Below are 23486 nucleotides of genomic sequence, written 5' to 3'. Positions count from 1 at the left end.
ATTTCCTGCAGATATCTAATGGTCTATGAAATGTGTTAATGAAAGAAAATTAACCTTTCTAAGAGTTAAGTAGATTATACTAGTTAGAGTTTTTTGCTTTTTTAATTTATAATTACGAAATTTGTAAGTCGGTAGTTTATTGTTATTGTTATTATTTTGTAGAGACTGTGATAACAAAACCCGATGTTAATATTATTAATTAAATTAGTAGCAAGGTCGTGTTATACAAGACTAATTCGTTGTTTCTAGAGATTTGTTATCATGGCGTTGCGTAGCAAGTAAAAACTGTGATAAGTAAATGGCTCTGCACCTACCGATGTAACGGCTGGCTGGCTGTCTAAAAACTAGTGCTCAGTAATCTAGATTTTACACTTAATTGCAATAAGATTAGATAATAGAAATGATGTAGAGATCCATAAAAGCTGAGCTTTTGATGTAAGATTAACTAATTTATAATTTATAATAATTGTTTTTTCTAAGAATAAGTACAAATAAAAATTAGAAGTAATAGGTACAAGTGTCCAACTTTACAAGATCAATATTTTTATATTAAGCCAGGAGAGGTACCTACGTGTTTGGGTAATTTTCGTATTCACGTGTTAATGTAAGAACATTTTAAATTACTAAACCAAGTCAATTTCAATTAAAACGTGTCTATCTTATCAAGGTGCAAAACTATATGAAGATTAATTAAGAGTCGGTTTCAGCGCACGAGAGCGTCCCTTTACGGTGCATTAGTGGCTATAAAAAGGTCGATTACAAAGTAAAGTACATAAATATCGGGCGATGTGTAAATTTACAGACCGATAAGCGAATTTCCGTCACCATGTTAACTATTCTAACAACACACGGAGTCGATAAGACAGAATATGTATTTATGCGCATGCTTTCGATGGTAGAGCGCGTATCATCGTCCAATGGAGGTCGCGCTACCGGCGGCGCGCGGCGGGCGGAGTCGCGCGCCATTGGACGATGCTACCTGCCGCTATAAAATACATATTCAGGCGACGTGTCTCCGAGATAGCCCATCGCCGAGACGGTGCCGGCCCCGCGGCCCCGCGGCGAGCTCGCAAGGTTCAAACTCGCGCGACGAGTCCGCACCGCGACCGCGCTATCGCGATCTGAAGTCGTCGCGATGCGTTCGATTAAATAAACTCTCATTACGCCGATCGCTTGTTCGCGGCGATCTCGTTCGGGGCGGGCGATGGGCGATCTCGGGGACCGAGGCGAGGGAGCACGGCCGAGAGAGCCTGCGACCGAGTGGGAGCGGTAGCGTGTAGTATCCTAGCCTTGAAAGCCGCGAGACAGATTAATAGAGGAACGTGCGAGGTGGAGGCGGTTGGGGCATGCATGCACTAGTCTACACGCCACCGACTCACCTTCTTCATGCCCCTGGCCATGCCCTCGACACTCATCCATCTCTGCACGGAGCCGTCCTTATAGAAGCGGGTGAGGAGCTCGGCGTCCGCACCTGTTTGCAAAGAGAGCGTTATTGTGGCGCGTGGCAAGACTCACCAGCCTCTTGCTGGGCTTGACGAGGGGTCGGTTGACGCCGTTGATCTTGTGGTAGAGGCCGCACGCGTTGCAGAGGTAGTGGCCGGTGGAGTCGCGGCGCCACAGCGGCGTGTTGTTGGCGCCGCAGTTGACGCACTCGCGGCCCTCCTCGTACGTCTCCAGCACGCCATCTGCGCGCACCACACGTCACCCACATCATACACGAACCTAGTCACCCACACACTGCCTGAGTTGCATCTCCACTTTACATCGTTTACAGCGTCACGTACTTTTTACCCACCGTCAATTAATACTTAATGTTTAATTAAAGAAATATTCACTCTAACGTGTCCAAAAGTTTAGAAGAATAATTATGACATGATTGGATTTTTTATGACTAGTTACAAGCCTTTCTTATGTCCTGGGCTTGAGTATCCATCCACAATGTGGGTAAGGCCACAGCGTACGCCTACACAACAATATACACCACTCGCTATTAAATTATTGATTATGCCAATAAGCAATTTGTGCAATTTGAATCGTTTATTTGGGATGTTATCTATGGATCGGGATCTAAATTAGAGCGTGCTCACTATGTCAGTACAACCATAAACTTGTAAACAAAATACAGAAAAGTTAATAATGATAGAGCCACCACAGTCAAATAACTAAATGATTTTGGCTTAGAATTTAATGCGTACCGAACATAATGGTATTTTTGATACTAAGTATAAAGGTCGGATAAAAAAATACGAGTAAAGAAATGATGTTTATGTAGATATGTGTCTAGCACGTGCAAATATTCATATCAGTAATTAAAGTCCGTAAGAAACCGTTTCTAGAGCAACTGTATCAGTGGAATCGTGTTGTCGTTACAAAGTTGATTATCCTATCAGTGTTCCGAGAACGTTAATAATAACAAGCTGTGACAATAGCTACGTGGCGTATCCTATCCGTTATCGCGGCGATAGCGCCAGTAGCCGTGTTTGCTAACCCCGATCCATTTATTTTAATACTATTTACGATCTTGTACCTTGCGACTATTTAATACCGACTATCTATCTATCTACAATACCACAAAGCTGCTGGTCGTATGTCTATCGAGCATTAAGAACTGTGGGATTGATTTTAATGAAATGCATTGTGGCTTAAAGCTTCTTTTTATTTATTTAGTCACGATAAGGAGAGTCTAAGATATAATAAACATTTATTATTAAAATTGGCATTAAAGGGGAAGAGGAACTTTTTGATAGATCTTGCGTAGACATATAGACTAAGATTTTTTACTGACAATCAATATTTATGCATCTATCCAGCATAAAGAGTTGAACAAATAAACTAATAATGACACAGCTGATAACAGCGGTCGGTAATCAAAGTCGAAGAACGGAATGATTAACATGCATAAGACGTCAAAGAAAGGAGCTTGCATTTTTATTTAAATAGTACGTGTAAAGAACACATGGCTGATCAATTTTAGGTACCTGCGAGTTCTTGACTAGATATCAAAGTTGGAAATTTGGCAATATCAGTAGGACGAGAATTGGCATATAGATGTTTGATGGGCAAAACAATAAATTAATTAATTATTAACTTCGATGTTTTTCACCATTTACCTAATCCCAAGAAAAAGGACAATTTTCACTGGTATGATGTATCTAAGTTGTAGATACGAGTATACAAGTCTGTAGAGTAAAAATTGTAATACCTACTTTTTCCCCAGTAGATAGATATTAATATATTATCAAACACGATATTTATATTTTGTGCCATGTTCTAATACTTTATTTCCTTATCACGTGTTTAGTATTTATTGTCCGGGTGCCATACAATTAAGGTATATATTAACCGTTATACCTAATTTAATCGATGACGATGGGATTTTGCTGACAAAACGCCGCAAATGGCTGTTTAATTATCGTATACTGTTTAATCAAGTTACTATTATCCCGCTAATTTTACTTCACTGTAACTATATCTAAATTCATCAATGTATTCAAAATTTGCCATGTATCCAAGTACATAAACTGTACATTTCGTTACTTTACTTTATCAATAAACGAAAACATACATGAACTAAATATTCTGGTAGTGTAATGTTATCACTGCCACCTTATTGTGCACAAACAGAATTGGTATTTCAACCAGCGTAACTGTTATCTCCGAGAGTAAAAAGATTCTGCTTGATCCGGGAAATCTTAGAAATTAAGCTTGAATCCTTTCAACTTCACACTGACACGTGTTAACCTAAGCTCTGATTATAATTACGTACTGCACCCTTAGAATTAGTTTTTACGTTTTTACAAAAATGACTGTTTTTTTTATTTGTTTACGTATTTCTCTTACATTTCCAAACAATTCTGATACAGTCTGCTAGGAGCACTGATTGGAAATGTATGAGCAAATACGTAAACAAATACAAAAACAGTCATTTTTGAAAAAACGTAAAAGCCCATAATAAGGGTACTGTTTTTGTAAATAAGGTTAGCTCTGACAATGAAATAAATTGAAAATCCATTGTCATGCAGTGCGTCAGAATCAGTGCTAATATTTCCATTTTAAAGCACAGTACCTACATAAATAGGTACTTGATGTATGGATAAAGTGACTCATTGATTTCATGGATGTACTGTGGAGATCCCCGATGGTAAATCATCCACTGTAATAAATAACAAACAATGACGTCAGCCGTGCGCTAATTATATAATAGGGGGTATGAAGTACAACCATAAAATGAATAGGTACATAGGAAGTGGAATCAACAATATCGAAATAGAAACCATTCCTGGCAGAAAAACGGGAAAATATAATTATATAGTTGTTTCCAAATAAGTATTTAATTAAAGTCAGTCCTTAGAGGGGTAGGTATAGCCATTAAATGTGTTCTCACTCTTAAAATTTAATCTAGAAATTAATGTAGAGTTGAATAAGATGGTAGGTACCTTAAAAACATTGGTTTATTGGTCAAGCAATGACTAGGAAGATACAAGTCTGAGAGTTATTGTCCTAGGTAGGTAGGTACTTACTTTTTATTGTGGTAGGTAACATTAAAGCACAATTATCAATCGTAGAGCTATTTTCTTGATGAAATGCCATAGTAAACGTTAACTACTACTTTAATGTACCTATTTATCCTACGTGAATATATTTTATCATGCGTGGAAAAATACAATTTGTTTACTTTTTAAATACATTGAATAAAAAATAATTACAAATATGTAGTTATTTTACAAAGTATGAACATAACATTAGAAGAAATTATTCCAATAAATCGTGAAAAAGTTTACCTAAAGAGTAATATTTTTAATAGGAGTTGCTTTTTAACAATCGGTTGAAAAGCGACATCATTTGGATACGTATTCTGTACCCTTACTAGGAGTTTTTACGTAAACAAATACCAAAACAGTCATATTTGTCGAAACGTAAAAACTCCTGGTAAGGGTACTGTATCCAAAACAAAACAATTTATACAAAGTACATATTTTACAATATTCGATATTTTAAAACGTTAATATAATCTGCCACCAGAAAGGTTTAATTATGGAGAAGCCGCGAAAGAATTATATTATAAGTTTATAAGAGATATGGGATATTTACCGTAGGCCGGCGGGCGTTGCAGGGCGTCGTAGGGCGCACACCAGGAGCCCATCACCACGTTCTGTCCGTACAGCCCGCCCGCCACGCCGCCCACGCCGCCCACGCTGCCCACGCCGCTGCTACCTGCCAACGTAACAAATGTAATGACATTTAATTGACTTGTTTTCATTACTTTTTTTAATGATTGAAATGAAGTTACGGTATTAAGAAATACGTACAATCCGGAAAGCACAATCAGGGATTTACTGGAGTTAGGAATAAACGTACTTATTCTTGCTGGGATCCAAAGAAATTTTTGATATTTGATGTCATTGACGATAATTTTACCTATATTGAAAATTTCAAATGTTTGGAACATTGAATCGTTACGGTAAATATGATTAATTTATTAAATGGGATATCGTCGTGCAAGTGACGTATCAATATCGCCATAAAAATCATATATCTAATTCATACATATATCTAAGTATCAACCAGGATCCTGTGAAGTTGTTATTCATATTCAATATTAGATTTGAATTGAAGTAAAAAAAGTTGACACTATTTAAAGTTACATTTGTTATAAGGAAAACCACGATGACTGCAAAGGGGCCCCAGTACAAACACTACGGTATTCAATAATCTCACAGGAAAACTTCATTCATCTTAAAATGACGTCCGTATTGGTGGCTTTTGGTGAGACGATAACCGTAGAATTTTCAAAACACTCATAAATATACTTATATAGAATTTGCAATTATATTTTTATAAAACTTTTGTATTTTGTTCTAGAGATATAATAGGTATATTTATGTAGGAGGTTTAGGAGGCCTTCACCCGTAGAGGGGTCCTTACAAAATAAATAAAGTAAAATTAGACTAACAAATGTTTAAAATAATTAATTAAAGTAAGATATACATATATAATATCATACATAAATAAAGATAATAATAAGTTGATAATAAAAATTGTAATAAATAATGTAATAATATATAATAAATTAATAAACAAATGTTAAATATCAGTGTGCTGAACGTAAATAAAAATTATCAATAACAAAACAATGAAATGAAATAAATAATGCATGTGTATTTTATATAATATTAATGTAAGGAATAAAGGGCTTTTTTATTTGTATTTTATTTATTTATGTAACATATTATATCTACAGAAATAAGTTGAACTTATTTAATAGCACCAATCTCCGAAATAGTGGCTTTAAAGATAAAGGTACCTTTGTAGTAGATAACCAAACGAATCTAAACATCTAAACTGCCCATCAATTAAGTAGTCTAATGACACGATAGCGGTATCAATCAAATTGGTATTTTATTTGTTGGCACTCACAAAGTACCTACTTGACTTAATTTTTTTTATTTTTACACTTACGTATTTTATTTATTATGAATATTTTTAAAATTATGCTTAGGTATAATGAAAAATATGTTAAGTATCAAAATAATGAAAGTTTACAAAAATTAGATACCTATAGATAAAATGCTAGTCTTTACAATTCCAGTGTTTTATAGTTAAAAAATATACACAAACAAAAAAATGCTGTTAAAGATTTAAAGCATAAACAAAACATTGATATCCTTTATTAAATAATAATTAACGTATCTCTACATGCTCTACACTCATAGCCGCACGCTAGGGCATCCTATGTTTGGGTCCTTGGCATCCACAGTGTGAAAAAAGGATGAAGGAAAACCCTTCAAGGCTTCAAGTGTCAGAGTACTTTGCTGGTGCGTAACGCGAGGTCCTCATTATTTACATATTATGACTATCGACAAACCTGCAATCATGGCAATATTCTGCAGCCAGCTCTGCGGTATCGGTATCGCGTCCATGTCTGGATCCTTATGGATAGAACAGGTGGTCGGTGACAGAGTGCCCTGTGGTCTGGTGCAAGCGACCCGGCGGTCAGAGGTCAGGGCGCACACTGATGGCCGCTCGCATCGGACACCGCCTTATCGCTTGTGATTCACACAGCCTTTGTTACGCTACTGTGTGACGTGCTTTCGTCCACACCAATACACCACAAGTTTCGAGCGAATGATTTATGACCTAATTTCTATATTGAAACTATTTCTCGACTGTCAAATTACTTATTATTGACGGATTTATCAAATCCAGTTGCAAGTATTTCAATTAATTTAAATCTTTCTCCATGTCTCCATGTCTAGATAATATAGGTGAGCCATAAATATATATTTTTTGTACTTTCATTAAAATAACCGTTTAAACATAAAATGAATCAGCTAACTAGCTAGGTTTTAAAAAATACATATTACGTAAATACCGCAGAATATATTTACATAAAATTAATTATGATTTGTTTGTAAACATTGAACAGGTTTTGGTTTTGGATAACATTGCTCAGAATATTGTTTTAATAATATAAATTATCAACCATTATATCTGGGTGTACCGATAAGATTAATATTAAAATAAAAGGCTTCGCATCGCCGTATCAGCGGGATCATACGTTCATTATGTCCAGTGAACTAACCGCCTGCGATTTTTGTTGTGAGCGTTACACCATATTTAGCTTCGTAATAAAGATAAACAAAGAGCGGCGATATCTAGAGATTACACATATCTAATTACCTCGTTTCATCACTAGCTTACCATTGCAACGTTCATTAACGTAATACGTTGAAGTTGTAACAACGGGCAGTGATGTAGTTCACGTTGTAGAAATAAGAATCATGGTTCTAGTCTTGTAATAGAATTTTTTACTCAACTTATTGTAGTATAACCGTCTTTGATTATATTACATACTACTATTTCGACTTTTAAGTAAAGAAATAAAATTTACCTGAAATACCTGAATACGAGGTGTGACCGGAATTGGATTTTTTATACTAACCATTTAGAAATTTTCTTTTAAATAAAATACAATGAGTAAATCTACGTGCTTGATAGTTCTTCATTATATTTTCGAAGATATGCATGTTTTCAAAATACTTATCGTTCATAAATAACAATTATATTAATTTTGAAATAGAATCGTAGTGAGTGATAACGCTAATCGCTAGCGCTTCTCACATACGCCGTGTCCTATGTACGGTGCTGTACATGGCTGGATCAAAACAGATCGCGCAAAACATGGAGTTTATCCTTTAGCTGGGCGGTATCGTTCGGGGAATTGACGATATTGAATCACATCATTGCGGTTGACTTGCGTAAGTAGCCGATAGCCCTGTGTCAATAACTGCCTGTTATGATTCCCAACCACTTTTATGATATAGGTACCTATTGGATATCTTATTTACTGCATAACAAGTATTCGTCGCTACCCTTTACTGTTCTGCCGCTGGACACGGTTCTCCTCTCAGAGCGTGTGGGCTTAAGTTAGATTCAGGTGGCTTCACAGACCACCGCGCTAGCCAAATGCGAATTGGTACACTTCACACCTTTAAGAACTGTTTTTTGGTAACTTTTAGGGATGTACAATTTCTCATGACGTTTGCTTTCGCCGTTTATGCATTATTTTTAAACTAGTTTTTGCCCGCGGCTTCGCCCGCGTTTAAGAAATTAATATGACATACTAACAAACATAATACTGATAAATTCGAACCTTCATTGGAATGGCAGTGGCGCCATCTGGCGAAAATTGGTCGTACCAACTCTGAAACCTTCGTGGGCTCATGGACAACAACTTTGCTGAAGATTACGGTTCAATTCTTACTAATATCGATTAAAATAATCGATTTTTTTGGTCCAAAAGATCGATTCTCCGATTAATCGATCTTAGATCGCCATTTCTACTTCCTGTGGGACTTCCGGGATAAAAACTATCCTATGTCCTTTCTGGGTTCTCAGACTATCTTTGTACAAAATTTCATTAAAATCGGTTCAGTGGTTTAGGCGTGAAGAAGAGACAACCAGACAGACAGACAGACAGACAGACAGAGTTACTTTCGGATTTATAATATTAGTAAGGATTTTAATGCCCATATAACTTTAAAAAATCCGAAAGACCGTTATACTCGTATCATCAGGGATAATCGTTTTATTAACTCTGTTTTAGGGAAATAAAGTTAAGCATGCTAGACAGCGCACATGCGGTTGTGACTAACGAGATTATAGTAATACCAGGGAATATTTATAATGGAAATTATTTCCCGTTAGAAAATATGATATTTAATATTAGACATAATGCACACTGCATTATGTTTAACAGCAAATATCAACCACGCAAAATTCAGAACTCCTGTAATATTTCGACAATGAATTACGAGGAAAAACGTAATTGACAATGTGAAAGAGCCTCAGTAAGTACGCAGTCATTATTTCTATATTTGACGGCAATTATAATGAAGCCAATTAATAAATTATTTTTAATTTAAAAGGTCGTTGAACTCTTCTTCGTTCAACAGCGCACCAGCGCCTTAAAGTGCCTTAAACCTTTCTATTTTATAGAGGCCCTAGTATCATATAACATTATAATGTAACGCTGCTTTTATATATGACGTATAACTGTTAACATTGGACTCATTTTTTTTTCTCTATCATTTAAAAATGTAGAATGTACCTTCTAATAACCACTAATAACTAATATGTGAGGACCTGTAATATATTCTAAGCTGTAAGGAACGATCAGACATCAAAGTAATAGTGTAAAATAGACTGATCTGAAATAATTATAGATTAAAAGTCACATTACAATATAAATAACCTGATGCTTATTGGTTTACAATGTCTGTTAAGTTACATTTTAGGTATTTCTTTAAATTAAGTAAAATCATTAATGAAATTTTACCTTACTGTTACCGTGTTCTGAAAACTGTAGTGTGGAGTATCCGCGTTAATTTCAATAATTAGCTTGTGTCCTAATTTTCCTTAGCGCTCATTAGTCATTTCTATCGTATATATTTAGCGGAATCAGTATTCCGTATTCAGTAATATTTGCTTAACCCAAATTTATTTTGCGCAGCCACAGGACAAGCCTTCAAAAGGGGGACATAATAGCGTTAAATACTTCTGTTCTAAGGTGGAAAAAGTTGTGGAGCCACAAACGGTGGTAGCACCTAATATATTCCTAGATTCATTTCTAGCATAACATTAGACGCACGTTTCTAGCATCAAAGCAATGTTTGAAATAGCGAAGTAAAGCTGTGGTTGATGTATTCTTTTGTTGTTGGTTGTATGACAGAAATACTAATATTATTCCTAACTTAATCTTCACAGGCAGGTATCTGGGATAACCTTCAGAACTTGCTCTCATTGGCAGTGGTTATTACATGGTTCTCTGGGAAGCAGTGGCCACTTCAGATTGCAACATTGCAAACTGTACTGTTTTCGTTCCATATATGGACAATTCAGATGCCATATTGATACTTTTTAATATTCACAAGTTTCAGATACATACATATTGTTTTGTTCTCCATAAAAAATATAGGTAAGTAAGTGTTTTTGTTCGTGGTCGAGTGTCAAAATATGTGTGTAAACATATTTTGTTCATTGGTAATTTTGTAAGGATTTCTAACTTAGATTATTAATTTTCCTTATTTTATCATAGGGATGTGTTTTTCATATTGTGGAAAACCTTAGCTGTACAATAACAGGAATTTATAGTTTAATAAATGATTGGCTTGGTAGTGGCTATAAATAACGTAGATATCGTTATGTATTACAGAAAAAGTCACGGATTTTTTAAAATGTGGGATGATTACAAAAAAACATTTATGAGATAAGTGTTTAGATCAGTGGTCGGCAATCCTCGTCTTGCGACGGTCCTACTGTGGTGTGCAGATATTCCTATAACCTCGTTTTTTTCACGGTTAAATTACAGAGCCTACTTTCGAGTACTACCTGCCAACCATCATCTCTAGCTATTATATAGAATGATATTATAGCCCGTGTTGTCAAAACGGTTGCTACGAGTAACTGTTTATTTGATTCTTTAAAAAAATGACGATCTTTTAAAATCTTTGAGTTATCACACTAACACTAGTTTGGTCAACTTTACTGTTGTTTCACTATTCGAAAAATGGCAACACGTTATCAAATAATTATTAGAGTTAGTGGAGCGTATTTTTATCTTCCGGCAAATTTCAATGAAACAATATATGTATATAATGGCGTGGCAGATATCACTCATACCTCAATAAATAATCAATTGTATATAACTATGAAAATAAACAAAATTTGTAATTCAACACATTTAAAACATACCTGTACCTATAGCTTAACGTTAACGAGAAAGTTACACATACATCTATCACAGAATTTCTCATTTCTATTATAAGTTTATAAATTTATGAATGAAATAATAGTAATATCTATCCTTATCACCCTAAATTAACTGTAATTCGCAACTTGTGTGACTAACTTAACCTAAATCATGGATGAACTCTGACTGATGGTGGAAATTTTAAAGTTGATATATATATTTTTTTATAATATAGGAGTAGCAGACAAGCATGCAGCGCACCGGCTACTGCCTCTCATGGAAATCTGTAATCAATCCCAGATAGGATTAGATATTCCCACCAGAGGTCGGCCACAGATGCGCCGCTGTCTATGAGGACTAAGCTGAAATGCTTCGGAAAAGTATGTCTCCCTTACCACACCCTTCAAACCAGAACACAGGTAGAAATAGGTGGAGGCGGTGGAGCCGCCGGAGTCGAAACACGAAGGGTTCTACCACCTTCAAAGTTGTTGTTACTTAATGTTGTACTTAAGCGATAATGTTTAAACTGACCGTGATATGAGTCGTGGTGCGCCGCGTGGTGGTGCCAGACGTTCTGGTGCGGCGCGAAGTGCGCGTACTGCTGCAGCCGGCCGCCGCCGCCCACGTAGCCCAGCCCGTAGCCCTCGCCCTCGCCGCCGTAGCCCGCGCCGCCGCTGCCGCCGCCGAACATTGCTGCCCAGCGATCAGCGCACGCTCATTATACGCTTAAACCCACCTGAAACGAATAACTGTGGTTAATATTCAAATAATATACTATACGCTATACGCTTCTTCTCCATAACGTAATGCCTTGTGAAGTGACGGTAGATGAATTGACATTAAAAAAAAGTTCAGTAAAGAACCTATTTTGAATAAAAATAAAATGATTTGATTCGATATGTAAAGGTATAAATATTTGTCGATGTTTGTGGCGCCGCTGTGTATATTTAGGTAAATGTTGAGTCTTAGATTTTGGTATCTGCCCGTTTGAATTTTTCCATTCGTGACGACAAGTGATGACGGGGTTTGACAACGAGTGAGAATAATAATATGCTTGATAGTTGTAGCCTCTGAATGTCAGTTACAGGAAAGTGCTAGCGATATACGCAGAACACTTTGTAAATTAGCACTTAGTTGCCGTTAGTAGATACTTTGCTAACGTTGCAAATATATAACGTTGCCATAATGTTGAGGTTGATTAATCATTGTAAATTAAATCAAATATTAGCTAATAAAAGATAATTTTATAATCTTATCTACAACAACAATGTTTATGATAAATTTCCATGCAATCTAATATTCTAATTTCCATAATAAAACAGTGTTTATACGGGTTTGATACTATATTTGTGCATATTCAATAAGCAATAAGCACTACATAAAACTGAAATCATGAGTGTAATCGGAAACATGAGTAGGTAATTTGCGGAACTAATGTTATTCATCTCTATCTGTACCCTTACCAGGAGTTTTCACGTTTTGACAAATATGATTGTTTTGGTATTTGTTTACGTATTGGCCCATACGATTTCCTAGTTCTGATACAATCCGCTAGGGGCGCTGATTGGAATTTGTATGGGCAAATACGTAAACAAATACCAAAACAGTCATATTTGTCGAAACGTAAAAACTCCTGGTAAGGGTACTGGTCAGCAAGGCAAGCAAACAACACGTGTGCTCGCTCGCTCGTGATCGTGAGATACTCCGCTTATCGGTGACAACAACACTATAAAAACATCTCGTATCACAATTCCAGCGGTGGCTCGCAAACACGCATAAGTCTCAAATTAAACATTTGGCAAGTCCGCCATACAAAATATTAAAGAATATTTAAAAAATCATTGAAAGTTGAGACCTTTTTTGGTCATATACCTATATTGATTCGTTATTATAGTTAAATAATAAAAATTAATGAGTAAATCAAAATACAATTTATTGTTATAGCATATTATATAGATCCGTTAGAAGTTACAAAGTTATGGAAGAACAAGTCTATATGCATAACCGCACACAAACTTTCCTATCTTCATATTAGGTGCTTAAGATTTCACTCCCAGTTTACGACTTTACGACCGTATGACACCATTTTTAATGACCAGTAAGTTCTTGATGAATTTTATCGTAAAAATATTACCAATATTACGTAAGTATTTAAAATTTTAAGACGAATTTAGATGCAATGTTGGATTCTATAGCAATAAGAAAAATCGCACCGATTTTTATGGAGTTCTACAATTATTTTAGTTAGATATACTCACTGGGTGTAAATTGTTCCTATGTTCCGTTTTATTTTAAACAACAACAAGTAGTACGAAGATACATTTACGTCATTGATATCTTTTAAATAAAAATATGAATTAAAAACGTCAATAAGCGAAGAATTCCCTAAGCCTTCTGAGAATTGTGTTGCAAAACAGCGATTGCATTTCGCTGAGTTTCACTATGAAAGACATATATAGGTTTAAGAATTATGAATGGCAGATCATTCAATTAGACGCGATATCCCAACTTAACATAAACAGCATGTAAGTTTTGATTAGACTGCAAATTATTTTGAAGAGGGAAATATTTATACTAACAATATACAACAGGAAATAACATAAACAGCATGTAAGTTTTGATTAGACTGCAAATTATTTTGAAGAGGGAAATATTTATACGCAGTGGCTCTATGTAAATATTCAACGCATAAATGAAACAGCTTAAATGAAATTCTCTTTAAAATAACGTTGATATTATAATAATACTACCACAACTGCGGTAGCCACTTACATTCCATATGAAATATAAAATAAATTTCAAATGTACAAGTTGGTTTTATAGTGGTAGAGCTTTTACCGTTGGACCGTCGTAACACTCGTGACATCTGAGTGCGTGGGTTTGGAACGTTTGTGATGTTGTAAGCTTTCAATGTTTTTGTAAGTGCATAGGTAACCCGCAGCCAAAGCATGGCTTACTATGATTTTATGGGTATTGACATTGTAATTACTTTGTATGCAACGCGTGCAATTTACATAGCAGTAACTAATATTTATATTTATCCAGACTACTTATCGCTTCTGATGCCATAAACACCGGGCTGACGCGCAGATTCCTGGTTCGAACTCTATTCGTTTTGTTTAACCGATAGATTTATTTGTAAGCATTGAACCTAAAAACCTTTTGGGTAGTATTACATTAAGGAAAAAAAACATAACTTGATGTCAGGAATTTTAATAGGAAAGGATATAGACGGTTTATTTGTCACAGCTATAGGATATAGGGTACCTAGGTGCTTTTGGATCTTCCCTAAATTCTAAATTTGGAATGTAATCAATAAATAGCCATGTCAATCAAATTAATATCCATTACATGTAGGTAATATTTAATAATCTATTTTATTACCTAAACATTGTCTCGTGGCACACATACAGCGATACATTTCGCAGTTAAGGCTTCGAGAATCAGAGCACGATTATGGCGGGCAGCTATCGTGGCGAGCGTGGAGATAGCGCGCGCCGCCGCAGATACAGCACGTCCACCGACCACCGTCCCCGATGGCTTGCGCCGCTCACCAACAACACATATCTAACAACATCATTCCTATTAATACTCACGTAGAGCATAATATAAAGAAACAATTTACTGATACAGCAGCAAAGTTACAATTGTAAGTTCTTGCCACAGTGACTCAGTTACCTAATATCGGGCTATTGAAATCGCATCGTTGCGACAAGTTGCGTTCAATTGACAAATAGCTCCCTGAATAAGTGGAATCCGCGTTACGCATTCGACGATAGCCCATCGCAATCGCCCGCCTTGCCGCACCACAGACACGTAAAGGAATATTTAGAAAATTATTTAAATTACAAGACCTATAACCCTTTAAATTTTGTATTTTAGGTTCCTTAAAGAAAAATGATGGTAATTAGATATAAATTGCAATATAAAGAATATTCTCAACTTAATTAAATAGTCTTATAAAGTATCATTTAAATTTCAGTGTAATCTTTAAAAACAGTTTGCTGAACCTTAGATAAGTAATTATTTTTTTGTAATATTCGTACCTACTGTACTAGTAACGAAAGTAGGTACATCATAAAACACTTAGGGGATCATAAACTTATTTTGGGATCAAATTATTTTATATGGAACCCTTTTAAACAAATCCAACATGAGACCCATTACACCGCTGTAAATTTTGACCAATGCGCTGTTCTGCTAATTAAAGCGAAATGTTTAGCGCGAGAATTGTTTTGAGGAGAATGTTTTGTTGATGTTATTATCTTTGTGAACAATGTATGTATTGACTTGAACTCAAAATGAAAATGTTGTAAATGTAAAACATTCGGCTTAACTTTTGAAAATGTTTGTGTGATCAAAACATCAATGTTTCATAAAGGTAGGATAATTAACATTTGGGTAAGTTACTCAATTTCAATACACTAAAATGAGATATGAACAAAAGATTTTTTATAGATTTTTTATTTTGCTTGACTTAGGTACAAAAGTACATAATATATTATATGTGCACATAATATATTATATTATACATCACATTTAAATAAACGTTTTATAAGCAGGAGTTCTGTTATTGGTAACGTAGAGTCTATTTCTAATTGAAGTAATAAACGAGCATGCAATCCATGATAAGCGATATTTGCCAAACAAAGAGAAATGGGGGTAAGTAGTAGCAGCCGCAGATTAGTATTACAATGTTGAATTTAATCTTTTAAATCTATAAACGTTCCTAAATTTTGTTGTATTTTGCAAGCCTCATATAAATAGAACACACTGGACTATAGTATGTAACATAATAACTGTGCTCTGGCATATAAAGAATTTGAAATACACATTTCTGAAAGGGTCATATAAGTAACCTGTCATTGCTAAGTTCATTAACACATTTCGTTCCGAAATATGCATTCTAATTATAGAACTATTGATTAATTAAATTAACTTACTAATTCTATAAATAATATGGAATATTTAGTATGATAATATTGTCTATCCGGACCGGTACCGTTACTTCCATATCGGTAACAAATAGTGTCGGTGCAACCTGATCGCAATTTGTACCTACGTATGACATGCGCTCGCCGTTATTTATGGCTCATTTTTAGCCGTTTATTTATTACCCGTTATTTATAGCCCGGCGTTCTCTTACGGACACATGTGACAACTCGTGCTGCCATCTGGTTGGACACACGCGAGACTTTCATGTGATTGATACAATTTCATTATTCAGTCAAAAATTTGGAACAAAATATATTTGCACAACATTTTTGGTTGTAATCGGACAGAGGAATTACATTTTTTAAATTTATACAGATCTTTATTGTATATCTTTTTACAATATGATAATTATAATCAGCTTAACTAAATAATTACAATACGTCCTGCTAAGTTGTCTATTATATCGTATCAATAGAGTAATAAAACATACTCGTATCCTAAAAATTTTGACCATAAATATGTAGACTCTACTAAAAGCACTCGACGTTTGTTGCCATTAGTCGAGTCGCTAAAAAGTAGCTTAAAAACACACCCACACATGCGAAGAGACCATTACAAGCAACGTGTTGACAATGTCGAGTGGTAGATGCGATGGGATCTCTTTCCCTTCATATACTCATAGACCTTATAGTATTGACAATGCAAAAACATTGCAGTATTTATACCGTGTGTGAAGTGCTTCGAAAAGTTTCTTAATATAAAATATAAAACTTTTTAAAGTGTCAAAATCCACTGAAGAATTATTGGCGTATAAGAAACGCCAGAGAATAAGAAATCAAAATATTAAAAGTATTAACAAAAATATTTATGAACGTCATTGAGCTAACATGACGTCGTAAGGTGTAGTTTTGCATGTACTCTTCATGGGTAAATAATTTTCCCCCCACTTCTTCTCCATATCGTAACACTTTCCGAAACAGTGGTTCTGAATTACTCCACAAGGGTTCTATAGAAATCAACTTTTAATAAATAAAAACTAATTTCAGTTTCTTTAATTTTCGTTGTAGAAACTATCGAATGAATCACTGGGCTAAATAATTGAAAGGCACAAGTAATGTGGTATTAATAGCTACCCTTGAGTTAATATATTTGGCAACAATAAATGAGCTTCGCTTAGTAGGTAATTTAGTATAACATTTATTTATAGTTTAAATGATTTATTTGGAGAGACAAAGAGGGGATATTAGGGTGGTAGTAAATCAGAGTGACACCGAACACCGCGGTGGAGGATTTCGCGCTATGCGACGCGCGCGCCCCCGCCGACGCGGTCGTTAGCGGCATTCCTCACGCGTCTGCACCTCGTAACTCATCCTCTCTTCACATTCAACATTTCTAAATTGCTAGCAACATAGTTTATGGTCGTCAAATTAACCGCTTACCTATGTTTTTATTTCTACAAACTAATAAAATGGTTGTGTGGATAGTCACCGGGTGCTTATTGATGGGGTCCTGTTTTACCTTTTGGGCGCCTAAAATATTTTACCAAGTTTAAGTTTAAGTGAAGTAGAAGTTGTATTTGATTTCTTATACTCGTAACATTACGCACTTACATTCAACATTTCAAAGGTAGATATTATAACAATTTACTTTGGTAATCGTACATAGATTAAAATTTGCATTCAAATGTATTATTATGTTTTCTTATTTAAATTAACGCTTCCTATTTTATCGTTATTTTGCACTTAGTAGAAGAATTTAACGAAATATGATGTGTTGTAAAGATACAAAAAATAAAATATTATTATTATACAGCTAAATTATTTTTTTCTGAGTAATAAAATTAAATTAAACCTACCATAAATAATAAATATTAATATTTCTTTGTTATGATACCGTTATAAGATAGATTATTCAAACTACGTAGGTACCTAAGTATTTAGCTAAGATTTCCCTTAAAATATTGTAAGTAATGAGTAAATATTTATAATAGGTACTATGAAGGAATTACAAATAAAATTCACGAAAATATTTGTAAGGCAAGGCAAGAGTCGAAATCCCATAGCGCTTCGCCGGCCGCGGGATTTATGCGGTACATTAGCGGACCGCCGATTTACGAGCGCCGCCCGAAATTATTATGCAGTCTGTTTAATATCGAAATGCGCCCGCGACCCGCCGCCCGCCATTTGCATTTTCCGCCCCATGCGACGTATCTACATAATAATATGCTTCGAACTTAAATTACTATGAATATTTTTATGTCAAAATATATTATAATTTATGCTCTATTAAAAGACAGGTATGAATAACTCTATGATAACGTCGTGTGATTTATTTCACTTAATATATAGACGAAGATACGATGTGTCAATAATTATTCATATTCTGTTTCACACGTTCAGTCACATCTGTTTTCACAGCAATTAAAAAAACTGCTAATTTGGAAGAAAGACACTTCATAATTATAATGAAATCCCAGATATATTACAAAAATAGAGATCGTCTCACTGACTTTTAAAATAAATGTATTTTTATGAGTTATCAATAACGGTAAAAACTATATAAGGACACAAATAATAGAGTAACTACGTACATTTCAATTAGGAGCAGCCATTAACTGAGCGCCCTTTGGCCGTCCAGATCCGCTCGCCTCAAAAATAACTGACCTCCGCGAGCTTCAAAGTTGTTTATTAATAGACAAATTAGTGTAATGTGCTGCATAGAGCCCGATTATTGTGTTATTGAATAAACGCAGATGCGCTATGGCGGCCGGCGTACGCGGGCAGTGTAGGGCTGGGGGTGAATTAGACTGTCATGTTATTTAATGAGCACTGCACCAATACTTTGTAAATAGAATTTAAATTAATGTCACGCTTAGAGTTCGTTACAAACGTTATGATAGACATTGCTGTGAATGACTTATACCTATAATATAATTCCGTTAATTAAACCTGTGAAGAATGTTTGATGGTCATAATTAATAATCTTAGCTCTCGAGCACGAGTAAAATATTTGAAATTAATTAAAGCTTGGCTTGACATTATAACATTACATACCTACTTGTTCAAGTGAACTGTAACCTTGTGGCGACACGTGTCAGTGATGTAGAGCTGCACCTATATTTTCATTCGAGTATTATTAGTTTCAGGTTTGAATACCTATACGTCTGCTACAAAAAATGTTACAAACTCTGACACTTAAAAACGTTTGTGGTTTTTAAGTACAGATACATTATGTATCACTAAAAATCGATAAAAGTTTTCGATGTCTCTTAAGCAGTTCTTACAATTAATCAAACTAGGCACAATGTACAAAATAACGATCATTATTATTATAATTTAAACAGCTCATTATTTACCTACATGTTTCGTTATGATAGTGATTTTAAAGACAAATTACAATAAATATCGTATCAAATATGGTATCAGCCCTAGATCGTCTCACATGATTGATTGTGGAGCGATACGCCAGATACGCGGCGGAGAGCGGCGGCGCCGCGCTGAGTGCGCGTTGCCCTAGGTCGCTGCCGCTGCCAGCATTGCCAGCTTACAACCAATCTGCTCTCTAAATATAAATGCTAAATTAATTCAATAACAGTTCATGTGCTTAGAATGGGACCTTTTTCTCATCTACAACATTAAGACCAAAAGATACCACGTAGGTACCACGGTTTCTCTCCTTCAGTCGTTAAGCCATTCGTGTTGGCGTTCCTTCAATATTATGTTTATGCTAGGCTTGTATTCAACAATCACTTATATATACTTATGCGTGGAAACAAAAAAAAAACTACATATAATTCACCAGATAAAAACATGTACAATACAAAAGTATTTTCCCTGATATCTGGAAGATTAGAAAGTAGAGCCACTTTAGTCTTATTGAATCCCAATAAATCTTGGGGATATGTTGTGTCAATAAAATACCGTACCTCATTAAAAACCTTAGACTTTTGGTTTCTTCAAAGTCATAGCGTTCAATTAAAGTAATCCTATAAACGAAGTTACAAACGTGAAAGAAGTAACATCAACACTTATAAAAACAAATCAAATTTTATCAGTCCCATAACAAGCAGTTACACAAACGACTACATTGGTTTTAGTATTAGTATTTAGCAGCCCTAAATCGTAAACACAGATAGATTGAGCGATAGCGCAGATACAGGGCGTCCGCGGCAGCTAAGAGCGGCGGCGCCAGGCGGCGGGCGTCGAGTGGCCGACGCCGAGCGCCGCGGCGGCCGCCTTGCCCTAGGTCGCCGGCACTTTGTGCACCCATTACCGAAGTGCCCTGCTTATATCGAAATAGTTTCGATTCTTTTCACTTCTTATCCAGCCAAAACTTCTCACTGACATTTAATACCTTACCACCTCTTCCCATGGTATTTTGATCGTGGAAAAGAAACAGTAAAACTTTTTTTACTTTTCGCCCTTTCAAAATATTATATAAACTTTAAATGTAATATGTATACTTTTATAGCCACTTAGGTTGTCATTGTTTTGAACTTTTATTAGTTAAATAAAGGTGTTATTTTTTAACTTTTAATCTCGTTTTACCGGTCATTATTAAGTGGGTACATTGTTTAATGTTTATGGTGTACATCGTAATAAACACCTAAAGATAAATACAACGTTCATAAAATAAATTAAAACTTAAAGGTATAAACAGACATTGTCGTGGATGCAGGTAACGCCATCTATTGACGAGTTTTGTAGTTCGCTTAGGAAAAGGTTAATTTAAACTATTTTAAATACATACTTTAACCAGCTGCCGCGTCAATTCTCATAGTTTCTCTTCCAACCAATTTAATGTCAAATTTTCAATCCAGACTCTCATACGTACATATTTTTTTACTTTATATAAGACACAATTGAATGTTACCCCTACCAAAGTGTTACAAAGTATGACGCCTATCGGTTTATTTCTAGTACGAAAACGTTTTAACAGATACAATATTCAAGAATGATTTATTTTTTTATTTGATACAATATCCATTACGGCTCGGAACGCAATGTTTCAAATTGTTCAAAAAATACCAATCAAAGCTCCAAGATGACTGGGAATTATATGCATACAATGCATGTTTACTGTTACAATTGTATGTGACTGTTACCATTGAAACGAAATAGATACGTACACAGTGTACACAGCGTATACAGTGTATACAGCCAACCTATGAAACTACAAACAATAGTATAACCACTCAATCAAATACTACAGATATTTAGGCTCATTAAATCAGTAATCGAGACTCTACGTCTCGATTATAAAGTCATTGGACATACAGCGCCCCTGTAGACCGCATCGGAACCATTTCGCATTATGAATTTTAAAAACCTGAATAGTCAATTGTAACGACATCTAGTTTTACAATTATAAATATAATGCATTTATATTTACATTTTCAATTAAATTTTGATAGCGGTATTGTTCCGTTTTTGAAACTTAAACCGTGCAATTTTAGTTCCAATGCGGTCCACAGGGATCGCTGTGTGCGCGAAAATGTAAGCGGTAAACGTTTTAGAGCAAACGTAAAAAACTCATATTAAGGGTATAGATGGTAATTATGACCAGGGTCTTTAGAAAAAGGAGGATAGCTGTAAAAGGAATTCTTCTTTATGAAGAAATGTACGTCAGTAGGTAGAGTTCGGACAGTAAATACGGTGAATTTATCTCTACAATTTAATTTTGGAAATTGTTTAGAGGTTTTATATTTATTATTTACTAATTTAATTATGTTATGTTTTTTAAAACTGTGAGAGTAATTACACATAAAATTAAAATGAAATATTATCAAAACAAGGTTCTATATTATTTGAAAAACTAATTAGAATAATACCTAGAAGACTTCTTAGAAGATAATAAAGTAGATAACTATAATAATATAAAATACTATTATATAACATTATTAACATGTGAAACTATGAATGTTACTGTAATTTTAACATACAACAGTAACATCCGATATGGTCTAGTGGCTAGGATACCTGGCTCTCACCCAGGAGGCTCGGGTTCGATTCCCGGTATCGGAAAACAATTGACTCAAACATATTTTTATCCAATTATTTTTATTTTTTAATGTATATTTTGGTTTAATATCTATACATTTCGTTTTGTTTTTCACGTATTTTTTTATTGTATGCCCATCATTTTTCTAATGCTGGGTAAGTAGGCGCATGAGTATAATGCGAATAAAATTATAAAAAAAGGAAAGTTAGTTTACCATTTGGCAGATTTTTACTAACCTTGAACCTGACTAACGGTTTCAGTTCCCACAACAAAAAATATGGATTGCATTGTTTTATGCCGAATGCCACAGAGCTAACAACTGTGTTGTGAATCTTACTTGCAACGAAATAAAGTTCGATTTTCCATATTATTCGGCTTTGAGTGACTGATGGTACTTCAGTTTTCAGTGCATCGACTTTGCTCTAATATTTTGAATTTTATGCGATTGTTATAGAGTTCAGGTTTTATGACAAGTGGTAATCGATACTTGAGGCCGCATGTGGCGTCAAGTGGCGGGTGGCATCAGGTGCAACCTCTTCAGTGCGACTCGCACTTGGAACTTTCTGTTTTTAAACGGCCGATGTGTCGCATTGCCACTGCTTGTGCTTCAAGATTTAGTCACATACGTTCAGAATACAGTTAAAGTGTGACTTGCGGGATTTATTTACACTGAACGTAGACGGATGGTAAAAATTAGATTATTAATTTAATTTCCAAAAGAAGATCTCAATTTATATGAATCTATTAAGGTATTAATGGTAGTCGAATGCTCGCTGTATCAGAGTAATTTATATTCATATATGACGAATTACAAGTATGTAGCAGAACTCGAACATATAACCTCCAATTTTGAAGTAAGTAAAAAATGGCGCGGCGATTCAATGTTTTATACAACCATGCATTTGTGAATTTTTCCGTATAGTGTGTGTAAGGATTGTGATACGTTACAGTTGTATAAAATGTAATGTAATATTTTAGTGCTCACTTACTTAACATACGAAAATATTGTTGATAGTCGTTTCATTTCCCTTAAATTATTTGTTATATTATTTAGGAACACCCTGTGTTTTAAAATTTAAAGGTCAATTAAAGTTTTTAAACGCATTATAGACTCTACATCTTGAATCACGACTTTGAGTAATGACCTTCCAAATGCAACAGTGAGAGCACGAACGAACTCTATCTATTCCATTGTAACGGGAGACATTTAGATGAACTCGATAGATAGCATTCTTCATCATATTTGCATTCAAAGATTGCATCCAATCCATTACGCCAGATTAGTATTGTCGCATGACCT

At 34.9% G+C, this 23486-nt stretch overlaps 1 protein-coding gene and 1 non-coding gene across 5 annotated transcripts in view; one reads left to right on the top strand and one right to left on the bottom strand.

Annotated features, from left to right (window-relative positions):
* The window catches only part of LOC140747130 (uncharacterized), a 61230-nt gene that overhangs the window by 4282 nt on the left and 33462 nt on the right, over window positions 1-23486 (bottom strand). The window contains exons 2-4 of one of the 4 annotated variants that reach the window (XM_073079389.1): window positions 11783-11987; window positions 5092-5214; window positions 1516-1685 (exon numbers count right to left, since the gene is read on the bottom strand). In XM_073079389.1, coding sequence (XP_072935490.1) covers window positions 1516-1685; window positions 5092-5214; window positions 11783-11942 — 453 coding nt within the window. In that variant the 5' untranslated portion in view covers window positions 11943-11987. Of the gene's footprint in view, window positions 1-1379; window positions 1472-1515; window positions 1686-5091; window positions 5215-6865; window positions 7032-11782; window positions 11988-23486 lie in introns of those variants that run through there. The other 3 variants (XM_073079390.1, XM_073079393.1, XM_073079391.1) reach the window with 3 other exon arrangements.
* On the top strand, window positions 22138-22209 carry TRNAE-CUC (transfer RNA glutamic acid (anticodon CUC)). The gene has a single exon. It is a non-coding gene; the product is annotated as a tRNA-Glu (tRNA).

Source organism: Epargyreus clarus, unplaced genomic scaffold (genome assembly GCF_041222505.1).
Source record: "Epargyreus clarus isolate Ecla_fem2 unplaced genomic scaffold, WU_Ecla_fem_2.2 ptg000014l, whole genome shotgun sequence".
Taxonomy (NCBI): domain Eukaryota; kingdom Metazoa; phylum Arthropoda; class Insecta; order Lepidoptera; family Hesperiidae; genus Epargyreus; species Epargyreus clarus.
Note: the sequence above shows the minus strand (reverse complement) of the source record. Positions and strands in the feature narration are given on the sequence as shown.